We start from the raw sequence: 21,344 nt of genomic DNA on the forward strand, positions 1-21,344 counted from the left end.
GCCAGCATTGGCTCTTCCTCTGACATCACTTCCTAGGTGAAGGTCCAGGAAGTGACATCAGAGGAAGAGCTGTTGGGGGCTGCTACTCACGCCAGGAACATTACAGAGGTAAGGGGGAAGGGGCAGGGGGTGGAGAGGCAGACGGGGGCTTACACCCTCACCAAGATGGCATCTGGGGTGGACCACCACCCTTACAATGCCACAGATTGTGGTCGCCCATCAACATTACGCACACGAGCACATTGACAGGGTGGATGCCTTGATTAGAGAAGAGTGAGGAATAGCGGTGTTTCGGCTGCAAATTTGGATATCAGCTATGGATCTGCATGTGCCATAATGCATGATGACTTGGGATACAGGAAAGTCTGTTCACAAATGGGTTCCCAAACAGCTTACTGATCTGCACATGCAACAGCATGTAGAGGTTGTGAACCCGTTCTTGAGACAGTATGAAGAGGATCGGAGTGTTCTGGAGAGAATTGTCACCATCAATGAGACATGGGTCTATCACTGTGACCCAGAGAGCACAAGATGAAGCATGATGAAATAAAGGAAGTGGTGCTCACCTGGCTTCGGGAGCAGCCGAAAAACTTCTCTGCAGGAATGCAGAAGCTAGTTGAACAATACAACAAATGGAACAACACAACAATACAACAAATGAACAATACAACAAATGGAAAAGTGATATATGTTCAATTGTTCACAGTTGCTTCTATTAAAGCCATTAAATGTATTTTGCCTTTACTTTTTGATTTACCCTCATACATTTTCTTGTGATCTATGAGCACCTTGATTTCTAAACTCCTCATTACCTTTGAGTATTCAAAGAGTCTAGCATTAGGCATACCTAGAAGAAGAAGATTTCTTTTAGTCTTTGTTACTACTTTTAGGTTCTTTCTAGAGAATGACACGGGAAAAAAATCTGTCCCCATCAGTGCCCCGTCACCAGACAACCGTCCTCTTTACCGCCCCGTCCCCATCCCCGCAGCATCCACCCTTCCCTCTTGCCACCTCACCGCCCTTCAGCAGACCGAGAATCTCCCTTCCTCCCCCTTACCTTCGCGGCGCGTTAATAAAGAAACTTAAGGGAGGGAAGGCACATGGTCACCTCCCTACGACCAAATTTATCTCCCTCCCCCATACCTTCGCGGCGCTTTAGTAAAGAAACTTACTGAAGCCGGCGAAGCCTACCTGTGCCTGCAGTCGCGTGTGTGTGGGCAGAAGCTTCTCCTCTGACGCAACTTCCGGTTGCGTCAGAGAAGCTTCCTCCTTATGGCCAAATCTATCTCCCTCCCTCCCCCTTACCTTTGTGGGGCTTTAGTAAATAAACTTTTTGAAGCCGGCGAAGCCTGCCTGCCATCGCGTTTGTGTTTGGGCGGAAGCTTCTCCTCTGATGCAACTTCCGGTTGCATCAGAGAAGCTTCCGCCCAAACACACACGCGATGGCAGGCAGGCTTCGCCAGCTTCAGCAAGTTTCTTTACTAAAGCGCCGCAAAGGTGGGAGGGAGGGAGGGAGATAGATTTGGCCATAGGGAGGGAGAGGGCCATGCGCGATCGGTGACCGCGCGCCTTCCCTCCCTTAACTGCGGGGACAAGGCCATTCACCGCTCCACAGTGAGCACTTCCCCCCCCTCCCTCCCCACCACCATTTCAGCAGGTTACCCACGGCTAACTGTGGGTAACTGCTACCTTGTCATTCTCTAGTTCTTTTCTCTCATGTGAACTGTGGTATGAGTTGATTTGGATTTAACCTCCAGATACTGACATGGATGCTTAAATTGTGTGTCATACAGGCTGACCGGCTTTGGGATACATCACTGCTTTGCCAGGAGTATGATGGACCCTGAAATGAAGATCATGACGATTCTGCACAATTTCTACGCCGACTACTACACCATGGCAGGGATCACATTGGCATCCTGCCTTGCCATGTGTCCCGTGGTTGGGTTCCTGGGGCGGAGGGGAGGACTTCTGCTCTTCATGATTCTCACAGCTCTGGCGTCACTGCTGCAGCTTGGCCTTCTCAACCGTAAGTGGAGGCAGTGATTGGGCAGGTCCAAGCACTATGGCTTAGCCAAGTTAGATTGTCTTCTATGCTTTACAAGAGCAGCCAGATGTTCTGAACACCTGCAACAAACCTGAGATAAATATGCAGATATAGAGTCTGCCGTTTATCTGATGTAGCAGGTATTGTGTTATAAGGTCCTGTTTGTGGACCTTATACACTACAGTTACTGCTGCGCATGATGAAATAGGACAGGAGAAGTTTTTTGAAGCATTTGCAGTTGTTTTGGAAATTCAGGTGGCTGCTGAAACGGCTCTCTAATTGTCAAATGGTCAGTTTCTTATGTGAAACAAAGCACAAAGGGATGACACTTACAGTTTTAGCTACCAAGGACACCACACAAAGAGTCAAGAGGAGCTGCTGGAACAACTCCCCTCCCCGCCCCCACTGAATCCTGAAATTGAGCATCACACCAGAGATGGTTAAACATGTACTGTTTGAACGTTGCATGAAATCTGAATTCACACTCTTATGGATAGGTGCTTTATTTTTAGAAACAAGAACTTTTCTAAAATCGAACTTTTCTAAAAATGTTTTTTTATACAAGCACACTAGGGAGATCATGCTACTGGTGGAACAAAGCCCAGTCCTCTCAAATGGTTTGGGATTTTCTTTTTTTTTATATTTATTAAGTTTTCAAAGCTAACAAGAAGTACTAAACAATATACATACATGTATTAATAATCATAATAAGCACTTATACTCAATCAGTAACAATACAGAAAGGATAAAAAAAAACCCTTTCCCTTCCAACGTTTTCAGTCAGGGAATAAAACCAAACAAAAGAAATACCCTCCCTCCCCTGGATGTGTGCTAAAACAACAGAAAATAAAGATAAAAGACAACTATAACGAAGCCACAAAAGTCGTTAATGGACCCCAAACTAATTTAAATAACTTATTATGCCCCAGCATGCCAGCGTTCATCTTCTCATACTTATAACATAAGCATAAATTCGCCCACCAAAAAGTAAAACTAAGGCGATCCCAATTTTTACAATTGCAAATAACCATTTGCATGGCTATCCCGGTCATAATAAGGAAAAGCCAACATTTATATCTGTCCAATGGGGGTTTAATATGTAATATCATCCCACTTATGACTACATCATATGTCAATGGAATCAAAGACTCAAGTATGGTATTAATCTGTCCCCCATATCGACCTCCAAAAATTGAGTACCAAAGGACAATAGAACAACAGATGATCCAGTGTCTCTATTTCAAGATGACAGTGCCAGCATCTATTAGTTTAGAACTATCTAATTTCTGCAAACGAACAGGGGTCCAGAAACTTCTATGTAACAAAAAATACCATGTTTGTCTCATAGCTGCTGACACTCTATATCTCATCCTCCAAGTCCAAATCCGTGGCCATTGAGTAGCAGAAATCTGCTGCTTTATCTCAATGCTCCAATGTCTTTTAGACCAGTTTTAGGTTTCTTGTTCAAAAACTCAGATATTAATTTATACCACTTGGCGGCCTGATGCCCTAGGAAAGCCTGTCTGTCTGGAAGCTTAGGCCCGGCAAACTATACTGATTTTTTTAAATTAAAATTACGCCACTCAGGGAACCCCTTCTGAATGGCCTGCTTCAACTGCAACCACTTATATGCTTGAGACTTGGAGATACCGAATGATTGTTGCAGTCATGAAAAATCAAGCATTTTTCCATTTGATAGAATATCATCTAATGTACGTATGCCTGCCCACAGCCAATGTTTCCAGAGGATCTTAGACTCGCCAATTTGAATCTTGGAAGTTTAACCATAGAGATTGACACATGGATTGTTGTACTGGAATAGAAGTTAAGTTGTCAATGAATTTTAATGTCTATTATATTTTAATGTCTATTATTGTCCTTATATAATCTAGGCATCTTGATTCTCAATAAATGATCTAGACATAATGGGGAGATAAAGTGACTCTCTAGAATAAGCCAATCTGGTTTGGGATTTTCTAAATACTTATTGAGGTGTGTCTGTCTGTCTTCTCTGTCTGTCCATCCAAATGCAAATAAATGCACATGCAAATTAATTTGCATAAAAGAGTGCCTGGAGCCACAGGGTTTCCAAACCCTAATGCAGCTGAAGGCGGAAGCAGTGCTGCCACTGTGGCAGTGAGGAAATTGTGCTTTGTAGATCATAACTATAACATATTTCAAGGGGGATCATGAGGGTATATTATCATGCATGGAGGTAAGCCTTGAAGACGTTCTAAGGCAGATAGATAGATTAAAAATTGACAAATCTCCTGGCCCAGATGGGATCCACCCGAGAATACTGAAAGAGCTCAGAGATGAAATAGCGGAGTTACTCAGGCATATTTGCAACCTATCCTTGAAAACAGGGATAATCCCGGAAGATTGGAGGATAGCAAATGTTACACCAATCTTCAAAAAAGGATCAAGAGGCGACCCGGGGAACTATAGACCGGTGAGCTTGACCTCAGTTCCGGGGAAGATGGTCGAATCACTGATCAGGGAAGGTATCAATGAGCATATAGAAAAAAATAAACTGATGAGAACAAGCCAGCACGGTTTCTATAAAGGACGATCGTGCCAAACGAATCTACTACATTTCTTTGAGGGGATAAGCAAACATTTGGACCAAGGTAACCCCATTGACATAGTTTATCTGGATTTCCAAAAAGCCTTTGACAAGGTACCCTATGAGCGCCTGCTGAAGAAACGGTGGAACCACGGGGTGGAAGGGGACGTCCACAGATGGATCCAAAATTGGCTGGCGGATAGGAAGCAGAGGGTAGTAGTAAAAGGACACTACTCTGACTGGAAAGGGGTCACGAGTGGTGTCCCGCAGGGGTCAGTGCTGGGACCGCTGCTGTTCAATATATTCATTAACGATCTGGAAACGGGCATGAAGTGCGAAGTTATCAAGTTCGCGGACGATACAAAACTCTCCAACAGGGTCAAAACTGTTGAGGAATGCAAAGAACTGTATAGCAACCTGAACAAACTGTGTGAGTGGGCAAAAAGATGGCAGATGAGCTTCAATGTGGAGAAATGTAAGGTCTTGCACATGGGGAAAGGGAACCCCATGTACAGCTATACGATGGGAGGAAGGGTGATGGGGAAAGGCACCCTAGAAAAAGACCTGGGGGTATTGGTGGATACAACAATGAAGCCAGCGGCGCAATGTGCAGTGGCCTCAAAGAAAGCGAACAGAATGCTGGGCATTATCAGAAAAGGTATCACTACCAGAACGAAGGAGGTTATCCTGCCATTGTATCGAGCAATGGTGCGACCACATCTGGAATACTGTGTCCATTACTGGTCACCGTACCTTAAGAAAGACATGGCGATACTTGAGAGGGTCCAGAGGAGAGCAACTAGGATGATAAAAGGAATGGAGAACCTTTCATATGCCGAAAGGTTAGACAAACTGGGGCTCTTTACCCTGGAAAAGTGGAGACTGAGAGGAGACATGATACAGACGTATAAAATCATGAAAGGCATAGAGAGAGTGGAGAGGGACCGATTCTTCAGACTAGCGGGGACAACAAAAACAAGAGGTCATCCAGAAAAACTGAGAGGTGACAGATTCAAAACGAATGCAAGGAAGTTTTTCTTCACTCAGAGGGTGGTGGACACCTGGAACACGCTTCCAAAGGAGGTAATAGGACAGAGTACAATACTGGGTTTCAAAAAGGGACTGGATGACTTCCTGGAAGCGAAGGGGATTGCAGGGTATAGATAGAAGGTTACTCTACAGGACAAAAGCGAAAAGCGTATGTGAGTTTTAGGGTAGGAGCACTTTCAGGTCCTGGACCTGAGGGGCCACCGCGTGAGCGGACTGCCGGGCACGATGGACCTCCGGTCTGAACCGACAGAGGCAATTCTTATGTTCTTATGTTAGTGAGGCATGATATCAAATACTAGAAAAGAATAAAATAAACCCTGCAGAGAGTCAGTGCCATGATCAGAAAAACTAGCATCTGTAGATGGTCTGCGCATGTGCTGGACCTCCGGGCCCAGCAGAGAATTTTTTAAAAACTTTTTTGGAGCCCGTGGTTTTAACCCGCTTTAAGCCTGCAGGTTAAAACCATGGGCTCGCACTGCGGTGAAGGGTGGGAGAGTCGGGGCAGGCAGGAGATCAGGGTAGCGGGAGATCATGGCAGGCGGGAGAGTTTGAAAGCAGGAAGCAGGGCTGAAAGCAGGAGTTTCAGGGCAGAGAGCAGAAAAACAGGGCAAAGAGCAGGGCGGCAGAAGGCAGGGCAGTCGGAAAAGGCTTGAGCGACTGGTCCTCAGCAGTCGCTTGTTTGTGATCGGCCAGCCCAGTTGGTGTTGCAGGGTTTTGGTTAGTGAATCGCGTCCCTGCCTACTTTGCATGCCGTTCCCCTCATTTGCATGCGCAGATCAGAGAATGGTCGGCAGAGAGGTAGGTGAATCGAGCCGAAGTAAAATCAAGTCACAAAGGGATCACAAACCGATCAGTACATGATCGGTTTGCTCAGTGAATCTAGCCCATAGTCACTGGGAGAGCATGACTTTCTAATAGTATGGAGCTTCCATTATCACTGTGCCCTCCTTAGTCAGATAAAAAGGCAAGTCTAAAGAACTCCAGCTTCATATGTAAATTAGTAGCCACATCCCCCTGCATGGTTTACTCTAATTACAGGGGCGCTTCCCACCATTTTACAGCCTCAGCCACCATGCGCACCATGCTCCCTGCTTCGTGACTAAAAATACACCCAAACTCAACACTGAAAGAAAAGCACTGTACTCACGTGCACCCGGCTAGCCGTCCCAAACACTGATGGTAGCTGCAGCCTGCTTAGAATTGACAGCACAGAAACTGTAGCGCCAGAATTGTTCCTCCCCCCCCTTTTTTATTAGGAAAGAAAAAATTGGGACCAAATGAACCCCTTCAATCCATGGGTGGGGAATGGACCTTGGGGGGCCCAGGTGTAGCCCCTAAAGTTTGCACCACTCAGCCAAACATCCCTAGACTCCATTGAAACACAAGCAACAAGAGAAGAGAGCTTTTCTAGCAACACAAGCCAGGAGCTAGAGGAATGGCATCCATCCACTTGCTGGAGATAGAGAACTGATTTGCAGGTGCTCCTCTATCTCCACCTCCTCTATCTCCACCTGCTGGTAGATGTGTGCTATCCCACTGTATTCATCTGCTGCATCTAAAGGAAAGAAAATTAGCAGGTAAGAACATAATTTTTCCTTTTGGGTAGAGAAGAAACCCTGTTTGCCATCTGGTGTTGAGGGTTACTCCTGGTTCTGAAAAGCTTGTTAGGGCTGTTCTCCCAACTGCTTTCAAGCCCACAAGCCATATTATCACAACCTGCAGGAGTCCATGCTATTTTTTACTTGCTTGCAGCCTTCTGTTTCCTCCCAACCCCAACAGCCGCCTGTGTTTTTTGGATGATATTCACTATTCAACCAATTAGTGTTCCAGGCCTCAGTCTGGTGTTCCGGCTTGCTCTCTGGGCATTCCAGACCTCATTCTGAGTCATCACTTCTTCCATCCTCACAGGAATCCCATAGGATTCCCACAATTCCCATTCCCATGCATCTCTCTATTTTACAGCTGCAAAGCAAATCATGTATTTGCCAGGATCTGGCAGATGCATAATTTGCTTATCTATATATTTCCAAAACTTATGCTGGTATTTAAACCACTAAATGGTAAGATACTGTGGGGCTGATATTCCGACTACAGAAGGGAGCTTAGTTAATTCCCATAGTCTGCACTGATCACAGATATTCAATGCTAGACTGTTTCCAGTGATTGGCATTGAATATCCGGGGAGGGGGAAGGAGGTTGGCTGGCATTAACTGCCCGGTTAAGTTAATAATGGCCAAACATAGGCCTGTTATTTATGCAGACCAATTTGGCCACTAATCTTGACTGGTTATCATGCAAGATAGCCGATTAACTTTTAGCCACTAATCGGGAATATTCAGGAGATAACTGACTATCTCACATTGAATATTGGCAGTTTAACAAGTTTGTGGCCATTTCTGGCCTTTACCCTACTCCTCTGCCCACCATCCCAGTCAGCTGGTTAACCGTTCCCTTTAACTGTATCCATGACATCCTGTTTGTCTTGGCTGTTTAGATTGTAAGCTCTTTTGAGCAGGGACTGTTTTCATCTTTGTAACTCTGTACAACGCTGCGTATGTCTGATAGCACTGCAGAAATTATTATTAGTAGTACCGTATTTTCGCGGATATAACGCGCACCCGTGTAAAACGCGCACACGGGTATAGCGCGCAGAAATCACGATGATATGTACAAAAACTTTTGTATACCGCGCTCACGGGTATACCGCGCATGATGCCCGACGCTCCTTTCGCCCGCCCTGACTTTCCGTGCGCTGTCCCGACTCTCCGTTCACCCCCCTGACTTTCCGTGCACTGTCCCCCCTTGAAGTCCTGTCCCCCCTTGAAGGTCTGTCCCCATCCTGAAAGCCTGATGCCCCCCCCCCGTCCGATACATTCCCCCCCCCCCCCCGGCAGGACCACTCGCACCCCCACCCCGAAGGACCGCCGACTCCCCAACAATATCGGGCCAGGAGGGAGCCCAAACCCTCCTGGCCACGGCGACCCCCTAACCCCACCCCGCACTACATTACGGGCAGGAGGGATCCCAGGCCCTCCTGCCCTCGACCCAAACCCCCCCCCCCCAAGGACCGCCCCCCCCCCCAAGAACCTCCGCCCGTCCCCCAGCCGACCCGCGACCCCCCTGGCCGACCCCCACGACACCCCCACCCGCCTTCCCCGTACCTTTGTGTAGTTGGGCCAGAAGGGAGCCCAAACCCTCCTGGCCACGGCGACCCCCTAACCCCACCCCGCACTACATTACGGGCAGGAGGGATCCCAGGCCCTCCTGCCCTCGACGCAAACCCCCCCCCCCCCCAACGACCGCCCCCCCCCAAGAACCTCCGACCGCCCCCCCAGCCGACCCGCAACCCCCCTGGCCGACCCCCACGACCCCCCACCCCCCTTCCCCGTACCTTTGGTAGTTGGCCGGACAGACGAGAGCCAAACCCGCCTGTCCGGCAGGCAGCCAACGAAGGAATGAGGCCGGATTGGCCCATCCGTCCTAAAGCTCCGCCTACTGGCGGGGCCTAAGGCGCGTGGGCCAATCTGAATAGGCCCTGGAGCCTTAGGTCCCACCTGGGGGCGCGGCCTGAGGCACATGGTCGGGTTGGGCCCATGTGCCTCAGGCCGCGCCCCCAGGTGGGACCTAAGGCTCCAGGGCCTATTCTGATTGGCCCACGCGCCTTAGGCCCCGCCAGTAGGCGGAGCTTTAGGACGGATGGGCCAATCCGGCCTCATTCCTTCGTTGGCTGCCTGCCGGACAGGCGGGTTTGGCTCCTGTCTGTCCGGCCAACTACCAAAGGTACGGGGAAGGGGGGTGGGGGTCGGCCAGGGGGGTCGCGGGTCGGCTGGGGGGACGGTCGGAGGTTCTTGGGGGGGGCGGTCGTTGGGGGGGGGGGGGGGGGGTTTGCGTCGAGGGCAGGAGGGCCTGGGATCCCTCCTGCCCGTAATGTAGTGCGGGGTGGGGTTAGGGGGTCGCCGTGGCCAGGAGGGTTTGGGCTCCCTTCTGGCCCGATATTGTCGGGAAGTCGGCGGTCCTTCGGGGTGGGGGTGCGAGTGGTCCTGCCGGGGGGGGATGTATCGGACGTCGGGGAGTCGGCCGGGCAAGAGGGCTTGGGCTCCCTCTTGCTCCGATCGTGGATGCGGGTGCGGGTGGGAGCGCGTGCGAGCGGTCGTTCGGGGTGGGGGTGCGAGCGGTCCTGCTGGGGGGGTGAATCGGGCGTCGGGCGGGGTGGGAACTATGTTTAAAAACTTTTGTATACCGCGCTCAGGCATATAACACGCGGGGGGTATGCGCAGTAGATAAAAACGCGTATAACGCGCGCGTTATATCCGCGAAAATACGGTAGTAACATTTCTGGCCAGTTAAATAACTTTAAATTTCAGCCAGTGTCTGTATAATTGTGGGTTGAGTTAGGGCAGGGGTGTCAAAGTCCCTCCTCGAGGGCCGCATTCCAGTCGGGTTTTCAGGATTTCCCCAATGAATATGCATGAGATCTATTTGCTTTCATTGTATGCCAATAGAGCTCATGCATATTCATTGGGGAAATCCTGAAAACCTAATTGGATTGCGGCCCTCGAGGAGGGACTTTGACACCCCTGAGTTAGGGGAAGGGTTGAGAAAAAGGTAGCCCTAAAAATTATTTATTTAGCAGCTAATCAGAAAAGTTAATTTAATTTCTTAACAGTGCTAGTGCGGTTTCCATACTTCATGTACATTCAGTTCTGTTACCTCTACAACAGTGGTCTCAAACTCAAACCCTTTGCAGGGCCACATTTTGAATTTGGAGGTACATGGAGGGCCGCAAAAAAAATAGTTAATGTCTTATTAAAGAATTAACAATTTTGCATGAGGTAAAACTCTTTATAGTTTATAAATCTTTCCTTTTGATTAAGTATTAATAATAATATTGTCATTTATAGCTAAAGAGACATATGAGCAAGAAACTTTTATTTTACTTTTGTGATTATGATAAACATACTGAGGGCCTCAAAATAGTACCTGGGGGCTGCGAGTTTGAGACCACTGCTATACAACTAGCCATGCTAAAAGCACAGTGGCAGCACTTCACTATAGTTCAGTCACCATGTTGAATGGAAATTTTTCAGCTATGCATTTCCTGTATCATACCCCCTAACCTCTATTAATGTCCCCATTATATATCTTCTCACTTTCACCTAGTCACCTATAAGTCTTTCCCTAGAATCCTTCAGGCAGCTTCTCAGCTCTACCACACACTTAAACATCACACTAGAAAATAACACGGGGACAAATTTTTCCCCGCCCCCGCAGGAACTCAATTTCCCCGTCCCTGTGAGTTTTGTCCCTGTCCTTGCCCCATTCCCTTAAGTTCTGCTTTAACCGCACAAGCCTCGGGCACTTATGATTTTAAAGTGTTTTGAAGCTTGTGCAGATGAGGACAAAGCTTGCAGGAATGGGGCAGGGATAGGAAAAGACCTCGCAGGGATGGGAAAATGAGTTCCCGCGGGGACGGGGAAAAATATGTCCCCGTGTCATCCTCTACATCACACTACTTACAGGGGCACACAATTCATACACCACTGGTCCCCATCTAGATGCCTTGTACTCTCATCCAATCACCCTCCTGGCCTTGGTTAGCCTATCAAGACACTCATTACTGCGTGTTTCTTCACCATGTGCAGGTGCCTGTGCAGACCGATATGTCAACTTTTGGCTTGGTAGGAATAGATAATCCCTGATATTAAAGAACTGTGGTATATTTGTTAAAAGGGTGAGACTGGTATCTTAAATCCAGTCTTTCCCAAACTATGAGCTTGCTTTTATTTTTCAGCTGGCCTTTAAATTGCCATGAACACTAGGTGTGATGGGAAGGGGGTGGGGTGTTAAGTCATGTATAATTTCCCTGGAGAGACTTTAGCTTCTTAAAAGATATAGCAGCCAATAGCTGTGCGCAGAGATGGCAAAAGTGTATTTGGGCATTCAGCTTGCATGCCTATAGCTATCTTTCGTTTTTGTTTGAGTTTGACTAATTTAAATACAGCACTGGGTAGGAGGAATATAAAATATTTCAGATGATTTGAGCATGCCTAGTCACTCTGCAGTGAGAGAGTTCTCACTCTTTAGTGGGATATAGGTCACAGGGTAAATCACTGTGGGGGGTAATCTTATCGAGTTTCATCTGCTTGTACCTCATAAAGCATGTTGCACAGGCAGAAACGGGCTCTTGTGAGACTGTGAAAGTGTGTGCAAGTGTGTAAAAGTGCAACATGGCCACATAGGCCTTCTTGGAGAGGTAGGTGGATAGAATTGTGAGAGGACAACAGAAGGAGGGGGCTGGCCTCGAAAATAGAACAGTACAAAAAAAAGAGGCTAGAGAGATGTCAAAACCAACCGTTACATTTATTTAAAACATAGGTTATAACATTGAAATAGTCCTAGGTCTTAAAAAGACAATATGAAGTCCCAACCAGGATTCGGGTTTTGGCTGCTAGAGTTGCCTTCCTCAGGGGACAATATGGTAAGCTGAATTAGAGACATCTACACACCCAAGGCAACTTTACTAATCGCATCCACATTGCTTACTTATTGTCCCCTGAGGAAGGCAACTCTAGTTGCCGAAACCCGGATCCTGGTTGGGACTTCATATTGTCTTTTTAAGACCTAGGACTATTTCAATGTTATAAACTATATTTTAAATAAATGTAACGGTTGGTTTTGACATCTTTCTACCCTCTTTTTTTGTACCAGTAGAATTGTGACATATGTTACATAAAATATACACGTATACACAGAGTAATTTGATTGTTTTTCAGATTACACTAATATTATACATACATACTCTTACATAAATGTCTTTTTTCTTCCTCTTTAATATGATTGTGATTCTTTCCCCCTATTGATTTTAGTCTGATTGGATTATGATTGAAGTTGCAAACTGCTTCTGTAGGCCCTACATCAAGAAATAAAGGAACTTGAACATGTGCACATGCAAGCTAAAATTCTGCCTAAGCACTATTCTTCAAATGCACATGCATACCATGTAAGATATATTTTTCAGGTAGGCATGTACGGAGGTGAAGTCTGGGCAGAGCATGGATGTGACTCAAATGTAACTTGGAGAATCTACTATAATAAAATCCTAAGCGCGCATGCGCACTCTTACCTGCGTGTTCCATTTTCTGTGATCAGTAGGTCCCCGGCAGGTAGGAGTGCGCATGCGTGTTAGCTTTGCCAGTGGCCGCCAGACAAATTGGAAAGCACTGGCCTCCCTGTTCTCCAGACCTCCATCCAGAAAAACGGCACTACCGGCTAAAGTTTATTTTTAAGTTTAAAGGTGCTGCAGCGGTTCCTCTCACGAGCAGCACCTGCAGCAGAGAAGGCTTCCGATGCAGGCGGCGATCGTGAGAGGAGCCACCGCAGCACCTTTAAACTTAAAAATAAACTTCGACCGGTAGTGCCATTTTTCCTGCTGTGCCCTCTCTTTCAGTGAATGAGCGACACCCTCACCATCTCCTCATGTGGCAATTTCTCCGGTTGATGGCTCACTGGAGCTCAATATTGACATCAGTGTGTCTATTCTGGAGGAGGGGATCTCCTTGACCACAGTGAGTGTAGTGAAGACACAAAATTTGAACCCCCTCTTAGCATTGTAAAACACCCTCCTTCCGCACCTTTTCAAAACACCCCTCCCCTCCGCCTCTCAGTACCGCCACCGTACCTTTTCAACCCCCCCTCTCAGCACCGCCACTGCAACTTTTCAAACCCCCCCCCCAGGGAAATGGAAGGGGAGGGAATGCTGCTGCAGCTGCTGTACAGGGAAGTGGGGGGAGGGAAATGCTGTTGCTGCTGCACAGGGAAGTGGGGTGGTGGGAGGGAAATGCTGCTGCACAGGGAAATAGAGGGGGAGGGAATGCTGCTGCTGCACAGGGAAATGGGGTGGGGGAGGGAAATGCTGCTGCACAGAGAAATGGAGGAGGAGGGAATGCTACATAGGGAGCAGGGAGAGAGACAGATTGAAAGAATGACAGACAGACAGTGGGAGGGAGACAGAAAGAAAGGAAGAAAGACACAGGAGCAGGAAGAGGAACAGAAAGACAGACAGGGAAAGGGGGCCAGAGATAAATACAGCAGGAGGTAGAGAGACAGAAAGAAAGACAGACAGACATATATTCTAGCACCCGTTAATGTAACTGGCTTAAAGACTAGTACTGTATATTATGTGCGTATTTCCAGAACTTAGGTGCACATACACCAGCTCTATGTTGGCCATAAGCGCATTTGCCTTATGGGGAGAGTGTGGTGCAGTGGTTAAAGCTACAGCCTCAGCACCCTGAGGTTGTGGGTTCAAACCTCACGCTGCTCCTTGTTACCCTGGGCAAGTCACCTAATCCCCCCATTGCCTCAGGTACATTAGACAGATTGTGAGCCCACCAGGACAGACAGGGATAAATGCTTGAGTACTTGAATACATTTATGTAAACCGTTCTGAGCTCCCTGGGAAAACAGTATAGAAAATGGAATAAATAAATTATAATACCGTGTTTCCCCGATGATAAGGCAGGGCCATCAAATAAGAAAGCCCCCCCTTTTTAGGAAAAAATGTAAAATAAGGCACCCCCCCGCAAATAAGCCACCCACCGATACCTGCGCTTACCCGAATTGGGTGGTACGGTGGGTGACTCCGTGTGGTCCCTCCGTCTACCGTATTTGCCTCCATGGCTGCGTGCCACGCCTTGTCATGAAGTGAAGAGGAGGAAGTGACAGGACTGCAGCGCGCGCACGTGACTCCGTGCCAGGAAACACAGGCAGCTTCCCTCATCCCTCCCTACAAAATTTTTTTTACATAGTTCCCCCCCCCCGACGTCCGATTCACCCCCCGCAGGACCGCTCGCACACACCCGCACCCCCACCCCGAAGGACCGCCGACTCCCCGACACGATCGGGGCAAGAGGGAGCTCAAGCCCTCTTGCCCCAGCCAACCTTGGCACCCCCGACACGATCGGGGCAAGAGGGAGCTCAAGCCCTCTTGCCCCCCCGACTCCCTGACACGATCGGGGCAAAAAGAAGCCCAAGCCCTCTTGCCCCGTCGATTTCCCAACTCCCCGACAATATCGGGCCAGGAGGGAGCCCAAGTCCTCCTGGCCCTGGTGACACCCCCCCCCCCCCCCCGCTAGTTGTTCGGGCCAGGAGGGAGCCCAAACCCTCCTGGCCAAGGCGACCCCCTAACCCCACCCTGCACTACATTACAGGCAGGAGGGATCCCAGGCCCTCCTGCCCTCGACGCAAACCCCCCTCCCCCCAACGACCGCCCCCCCAGCCGACCTGCGACCCCCCCTGGCCGACCCCCACGACACCCCCAACCCCCTTCCCCTTACCTTTCTGTAGTTGGCCCAACCCGACCATGTGCCTCAGGCCCTGCCCCCAAGAGGGACCTAAGGCTCCCGGGCCTATTCTGATTGGCCCAGGCGCCTTAGGCCCCATCAGTAGGCGGAGCTTTGGGACGGATGGGCCAATCCGGCCTCATTCCGTCGTTGGCTGCCTGCCGGACAGGCGGGTTTGGCTCCCGTCTGTCCGGCCAACTACAGAAAGGTATGGGGAAGGGGGGTGAGGGTGTCGTGGGGGTCGGCCAGGGGGGTCGGGTCGGCTGGGGGGCGTCGGAGGTTCTTGGGGGGGGCGGTCGTTGGGGGGAGGGGGGTTTGCGTCGAGGGCAGGAGGGCCTGGGATCCCTCCTGCCCGTAATGTAGTGCGGGGTGGGGTTAGGGGGTCGCCGTGGCCAGGAGGATTTAGGCTCCCTCCTGGCCCGAACAACTAGGGGGGGGTCGCCAGGGCCAGGAGGACTTGGGCTCCCTCCTGGCCCGATATTGTCGGGGAGTTGGGGAGTCGGCGGGGCAAGAGGGCTTGGGCTCCCTTTTGCCCCGATCGTGTCGGGGAGTCGGCGGGGCAAGAGGGGAAGCAGCAGGACACCGGTAGGAGCTTCTACATGATGGGGGGGGTCGGGAGGCTGTGGAGGTGCGAGCGGTCCTTCAGGGTGGGGGTGCGTGTGAGCGGTCCTTCGGGGTGGGGGTGCGAGCGGTCCTGCGGGGGGGGATGAATCGGATGTCGGGGGGGGCATCAGGCTTTCAGGGTGGGGACAGGACTTCAAGGGGGAGAGGAGAGTCGGGGCGGGCGAAAGAAGAGTCGGGGTGGCCAGAGGAGAGTCGGGGCGGGCGACTGGAGAGTCGGAGACATTGTCTGGTTATGCTGGTTTGTAATGACAACTACCGGTATTACCATTATACTGTACCATATACAGGTAATAAAATTCTGTTTTTTTTCAACAATAACTGTGTACTGTAGTCTTCTTCATGGGTAAATAAGGCATCCCCCCGAAAATAAGCCCTAGAGCATATTTTGGCCTTCCAAAAAAAATAAGACAGTGTCTTACCATCGGGGAAACAGGGTAGATGTGTGCTTTGACGGTTAGCTAATATTCTCTGAAGGCATGTAGGCACCTCTCTTTCTTTATAGAATGGGCTCTTAGTAGATACCCATTTATTGAATTGTCCCCTTAGATCACCTGTTATTGTAAAGGCCTATTTTATAAAGGCACCTATTTTCTTTATAAAATAGGTGCTTTTCTTTAAGCATTATAAGTGCTCTGTTAGAAATTCCTGCCCCCTTAATGTTCTGTTCTATAACTTTCTTGCAAAGTGAGCTATACTGAATTTAGTTCCACTATTCCTTCCCTTTATCTCTGGGCCTATAAGTTAAGGACATAAGCAAGCAAATATATGGAGAATCTTAAGGCCGTCTTGAGTGGTCTTTCCTCTCCAGATTTGTCTTTGCCTTACTCTAGGTATATTGAGGACTTCTGGAGCCAGAGCTCTTAGGAGCTCCAAATTGATAGTAGTCTGTTTTCTTGAAGATTTGTGCAATAATGGTAAAGACCAAGGCACTTTGAAAAAGAGTCTTCTAACACAGTCCCAATCACTCATTCTCTCAGAACTATAGCATAGCATGGCTGGATTGTAGTTTGTTGTTACACAGAGAAGTATGGTTCTCTTGAGCAAGTTGGAATGATATGTGTTAGTCCACTTTTTAAAGGTAAGAAACAGAAATAAAACAAAAAAAAGAAGATAAAATGGTATCTTTTTATTGAACTAACTTAATACATTTTTTTGACCCAAAGAAGATACAGTAAAAAATGTACTGAAATGGTATTGAGCTAGTTTAAAAAAAGATACAATTTTTTTTTTATTTATTTATTTCTACCTATTCCCCTGAGCAGTAATTTCAGGTGTCGGAGATTGCTGCTTTATTTTTGTCTGAGTATTGCAGTCATATTAGAATCCTGTACCCAAAATGTAATCAGAATTGGAAGCTGCATGTTATGTTAGTATTTCCAAAAGACACATCCTCTTCACAAGGTCTTTGCTGATAAATAAATTATATTTTTGAATGTAATTTTTGCTTTATTAACATCTTTTTTTTTTTCTCTCTCTCACTTTATTTTTTTATTTACTTCGGGACCCAGTGATTGGAAAATACAGTCAAAATCCAGAGTCAGGTAGGAGTAATTTGTGGTCACAGCAAGCATTGTTTGAAGGGAAAATATGCTGGTGAGAATGCTGATCTATTGTATTTGGAGTAGTAATGATGGAAGAAAACCTTGTCCTATATTCTTTTATTCCTTAATAAGCAACTATTTAATTACATTTTATGTTGTATATATATATATATCTACAAGTATATAACATGCTTACCTACCAAATGTTTGTGTGTTGCATCTTGCCACTTCAATGTTCTCATCACATCACATCATAGAACGTCACAAGTACAGACAGGCAGAGTTTGTGATTGCCCAAAGGGCCTTGAACTGTGTTTTTGGCATGCACCTGTTCACGTCACTGTAGCTCAGTGTTTCTCAACACAGGGGTATGCGGGCCGCTTGCTGTGGGTACGCAGCTTGGCTTCTGCGGAGAATATTCCTTGCCTGCCCAGCCATCGAAGCCATGTGAACCGCTGCTGGCTGCTCGTTTCCCAAACAAGCCACTGAAGGAGCGAGTGCGGCAAGGGGGTAACTGGGAACCTCTCTCCTCCCCCCCCCCCCCCCAGCTGACCTAGAAGGCTTTCCTCTGGGTCAGCTTTGGGAGGGAGAAGGGGAGATGGGCAGCAAGAAGGAATTCCCGTTGGCGGCAACGTGGCTTGGACAGGCTGGCAAGGAATATTCTCCGCGACCATTCCGCATACCCCCAGGAGTACGCATACCGCATGTTGAGAAACACTGCTCTATAGTATATCTGCACCTCAAATACTATGCAATTCTGGTTGCCCTTTCTCAAAAAAGATAGCGGAATTAGAAAAGGTACAAAGAAAGGCGATGAAAAGGATGACACGACTTCCCTATGAGGAAAGGCTAAAGTGGTTAGGGCTCTTCAGCTTGGAGAAGAGACAGCTCAGAGGAGATATGATAGTGATCTATAAATTAATGAGTGGAAAGGGTAGATACAAATCACTTGTTTATTCTCTCCAAAAATACTAGGACTAGGGGACATGCAATGAAGTTACTAAGTATCAGATTTTAAACCAACCGAAGAACATATTTTTCACTCAATTTGTAATTAAACTCTGGGTTTTGTTTCTGAAGAATGCAGTGAAAGCAGTTAACTTAGCAGGGTTTTAAAAAGGTTTGGATAATTGTTGCTGTTTCTTGGGTCTTGCCACATCTGGGTAGGTAGAACCAAAGTTTCAGTCATCATGCTGTGGCTTTCTTCAGGGTATGCTTTGAGGTCTGTTCTTTGTCTTTATATATAGTGGGTTTACCCACAAACTGCAGCCCTCACAGTATACTTGAAGAAATCCACAGCATGATGACTGAAACTTTGGTTCTACCTACCCAGATGCAGCAAGACCCAGACAACAATCATGATGTCAGCCGCAGAAGCCTAAAAGAACAAGGTTTGGATAATTTTCTAAAACAAAAGTCCATAAGCCATTATTGAGATGGCTCAGGGAAATCCAGTGCTTATTCATAGAATAAGCAGCATAAAATCTGTTTTACTCCTTGGGATCTTGCCAGGTACTTGTGACCTGGATTAGCCACTGTTGGAAATAGGATACTGGGCTTGATGGACCGTCAGTCTGTTCCAGTATGACAACTGTTATGTTTTCCTTCCTTTTCTCCATATCTTCCTCCCCTTCTTTCCATCGTACCTTTCTCTTCCCACCTCCTGTCCTACCCAAGTGAAAGCAGCATGGATGGTAGATTAAAGGAATTGGTGGGTGTAGGGACAGACAGCACTTTACAAGTTCAGTGATCCCAGGAGATGCACTGCTCTTACTGCTCCATTTTTGGCATACTGGCAGGCAGGCACAGCTGACCTTGGAGTGGAGGGTTCCAAATTGAGACGACTATGCCAGATCCCTTGCAGTCTGAAGTCTCTTCCTGAGTGGCGGACTGCACTCTTTACAGTGGGAACCAGAAAAAATGGTTAAGGGGCTGGAGGAGTTGCCGTACAGTGAGAGATTAGAGAAACTGGGCCTCTTCTCCCTTGAAAAGAGGAGACTGAGAGGGGACATGATCGAAACATTCAAGATATTGAAGGGAGTTGACTTAGTAGAGAAAGAGAGATTATTCACCCTCTCCAAAGTAGGGAGAACGAGAGGGCACTCACTAAAGTTAAAAGGGGATAGATTCCGTACAAACATAAGGAAGTTCTTCTTCATCCAGAGAGTGGTGGAAAACTGGAATGCTCTTCCGGAGGCTGTTATAAGGGAAAACACCCTCCAGGGATTCAAGACAAAGTTAGACAAGTTCCTGCTGAACCAGAACGTATACAGGTAAGGCCAGACTCAAATAAGACACTGGTCTTTGACCTAAGGGCCGCCAACGTGAGCGGACTGCTGGGCACCACTGGTCTGACCCAGCAGCGGCAGTTCTTATGTTCTTATTGATTTGATTTGATTTTTTAGCCCGTCCTCCCAAAGGAGCTCAGAACGGGTTACAAATTAGGTACTCGAGCATTTTCCCTCTTTCCCAGTGGGCTCACAGTCGTATCTAATGTACCTGGGGCAGTGGAGGATTAAGTGACTTGCCCAGGTTCACAAGGAGCACCCACAGCCTCAGGGCGCTGAGGCTATAGCTCTAACCACTATACCACACTCTCCTCCATCTGGGAAGGAAAAGCCCCTGCTTAGTGACTGAATTTTCTTCTGTCTTTCCCTTTTATGCTGTTGCTGAACAGTTTTGCTATTTGGTAGTACTCTAGCTTACCCACACTGAGTTTTTTCTTAACAGGTCAAACTTGTGAATTTTGAGTCATTAAGCTAGCAGATAAACTACTGTATTAGAAGTAATAAATGTTGTATTTTTTTCCAACTACAATAGACTCTTATCCAGCATTTAGCATCCATATTGCGGTATTTTGCAGTATGCGACTTAACAGATTTTGCCTTCATTAATCCATCCAGTATTGTATTTGCATAATCTAATTGTGCCATAAATAAGGCATACCCACGCTCTCCTGCTGCCATGCAACACCCCTCTCCCCCCCCCCCCCCCGTGCCTTTGATGATCACTTCCTTCTTCCCCTTCCCTTACTTTCAGATGGCTGGCCAGAGGGATTCCTGCTCCCTCTGGCCTGCCTCATCAAAATGGCGGACCTTCCCCTCCCCATCCTGTGATCCACCGGGGAGGATCCTAAGGCTGATTGCCGAGGTTGTTTAAGGTTGTGTTGGTTGGTGGATGGAGAGATTGGGCATTTCTCCCGCTGTTGAGTTTTTTAATGTTTATTCTGCGCATGTGCCCATCACTATCAGCAACGATGGGCATGTGCAAATTTAGCGAGTCTTTGCTACTCTCTGCCAACCTCATTTACATGAGAATTTTTTGGAGAATGATTCGCTTTTTTAAAATTGCTACTATAATGGCTGCAACAGTATCCCGTCAGTTTTTTTATGCATTTTTTTGAGAATCTAGCCCTTATTCTTTACTTAATAATAAGTAGACTAGATCAATGGTATAGCCAGAGAGCAATTCCTGGGGGAGTAGGGATGGGATGAGTAGCACACACATTTTATCTTTGATCATCCTTCTTTCCAAGCCCCACCCCCCAGGTAAACAATTTCTACTTTGGCTTACAGAGATCCCCCAAGCCCTGTCAACTGAAGACATTCTCCACTGGGCTTTTTGAATGCCATGGCAGTTGGTGGCCCAGCTGCACCTGCTCTTTCTCATGCATGAACTATACATGCATAGATTGTGCTGGCGGCTAGGAGCACAATCTCTGACTGACAAAGTGTTAAGAATGCCCTAGGATTCAGCAGAAAATGTCTTCAGCTGGCAGGGCTTGGGATCTCTGCCAGCTACAAAGATGGCGTTCATTGCTGCTGGGTGACTCTGAGCCCAAAGCAAGTAGGCCTGAGCTCACTCATGGCTATGCCACTGGGACTAGATTATTGTAATGTACTGCTGCAAGGTAATAATTTATTCCTTGATAACATGCCATACTTGCATGTTATCAAGTCAGAGCCAGTGCAAGGGTAATAGGCGCCCTAGATGAACCTTTAATCTTGCATCCCACCCCCACCTCCCATAGTCAAGCACCTTCCCATCCCCCCAAGGACTAGAAATCCCCCCTTCCCTACCCCCACCGCTTTCAATCCAGGATCTCTCTCATAGTCCAGGATACCCTATTCTCTCATCTCGTAGTCCAATAGCTCTCCTTTCTCCTTCCCCTCTTC

At 47.7% G+C, this 21,344-nt stretch overlaps 1 protein-coding gene across 1 annotated transcript in view; it reads left to right on the forward strand.

Moving 5' to 3' along the window:
• Window positions 1–21,344, forward strand: part of SLC22A23 (solute carrier family 22 member 23) — a 331,330-nt gene that overhangs the window by 291,284 nt on the left and 18,702 nt on the right. The window contains exons 7-8 of the mRNA XM_033934828.1: window positions 1,794–2,029; window positions 17,137–17,169. Of these exons, the coding sequence (XP_033790719.1) occupies window positions 1,794–2,029; window positions 17,137–17,169 (269 nt within the window). The remainder of the gene's footprint in view (window positions 1–1,793; window positions 2,030–17,136; window positions 17,170–21,344) is intronic.

This window comes from Geotrypetes seraphini, chromosome 2 (genome assembly GCF_902459505.1).
Source record: "Geotrypetes seraphini chromosome 2, aGeoSer1.1, whole genome shotgun sequence".
Lineage (NCBI taxonomy): Eukaryota > Metazoa > Chordata > Amphibia > Gymnophiona > Dermophiidae > Geotrypetes > Geotrypetes seraphini.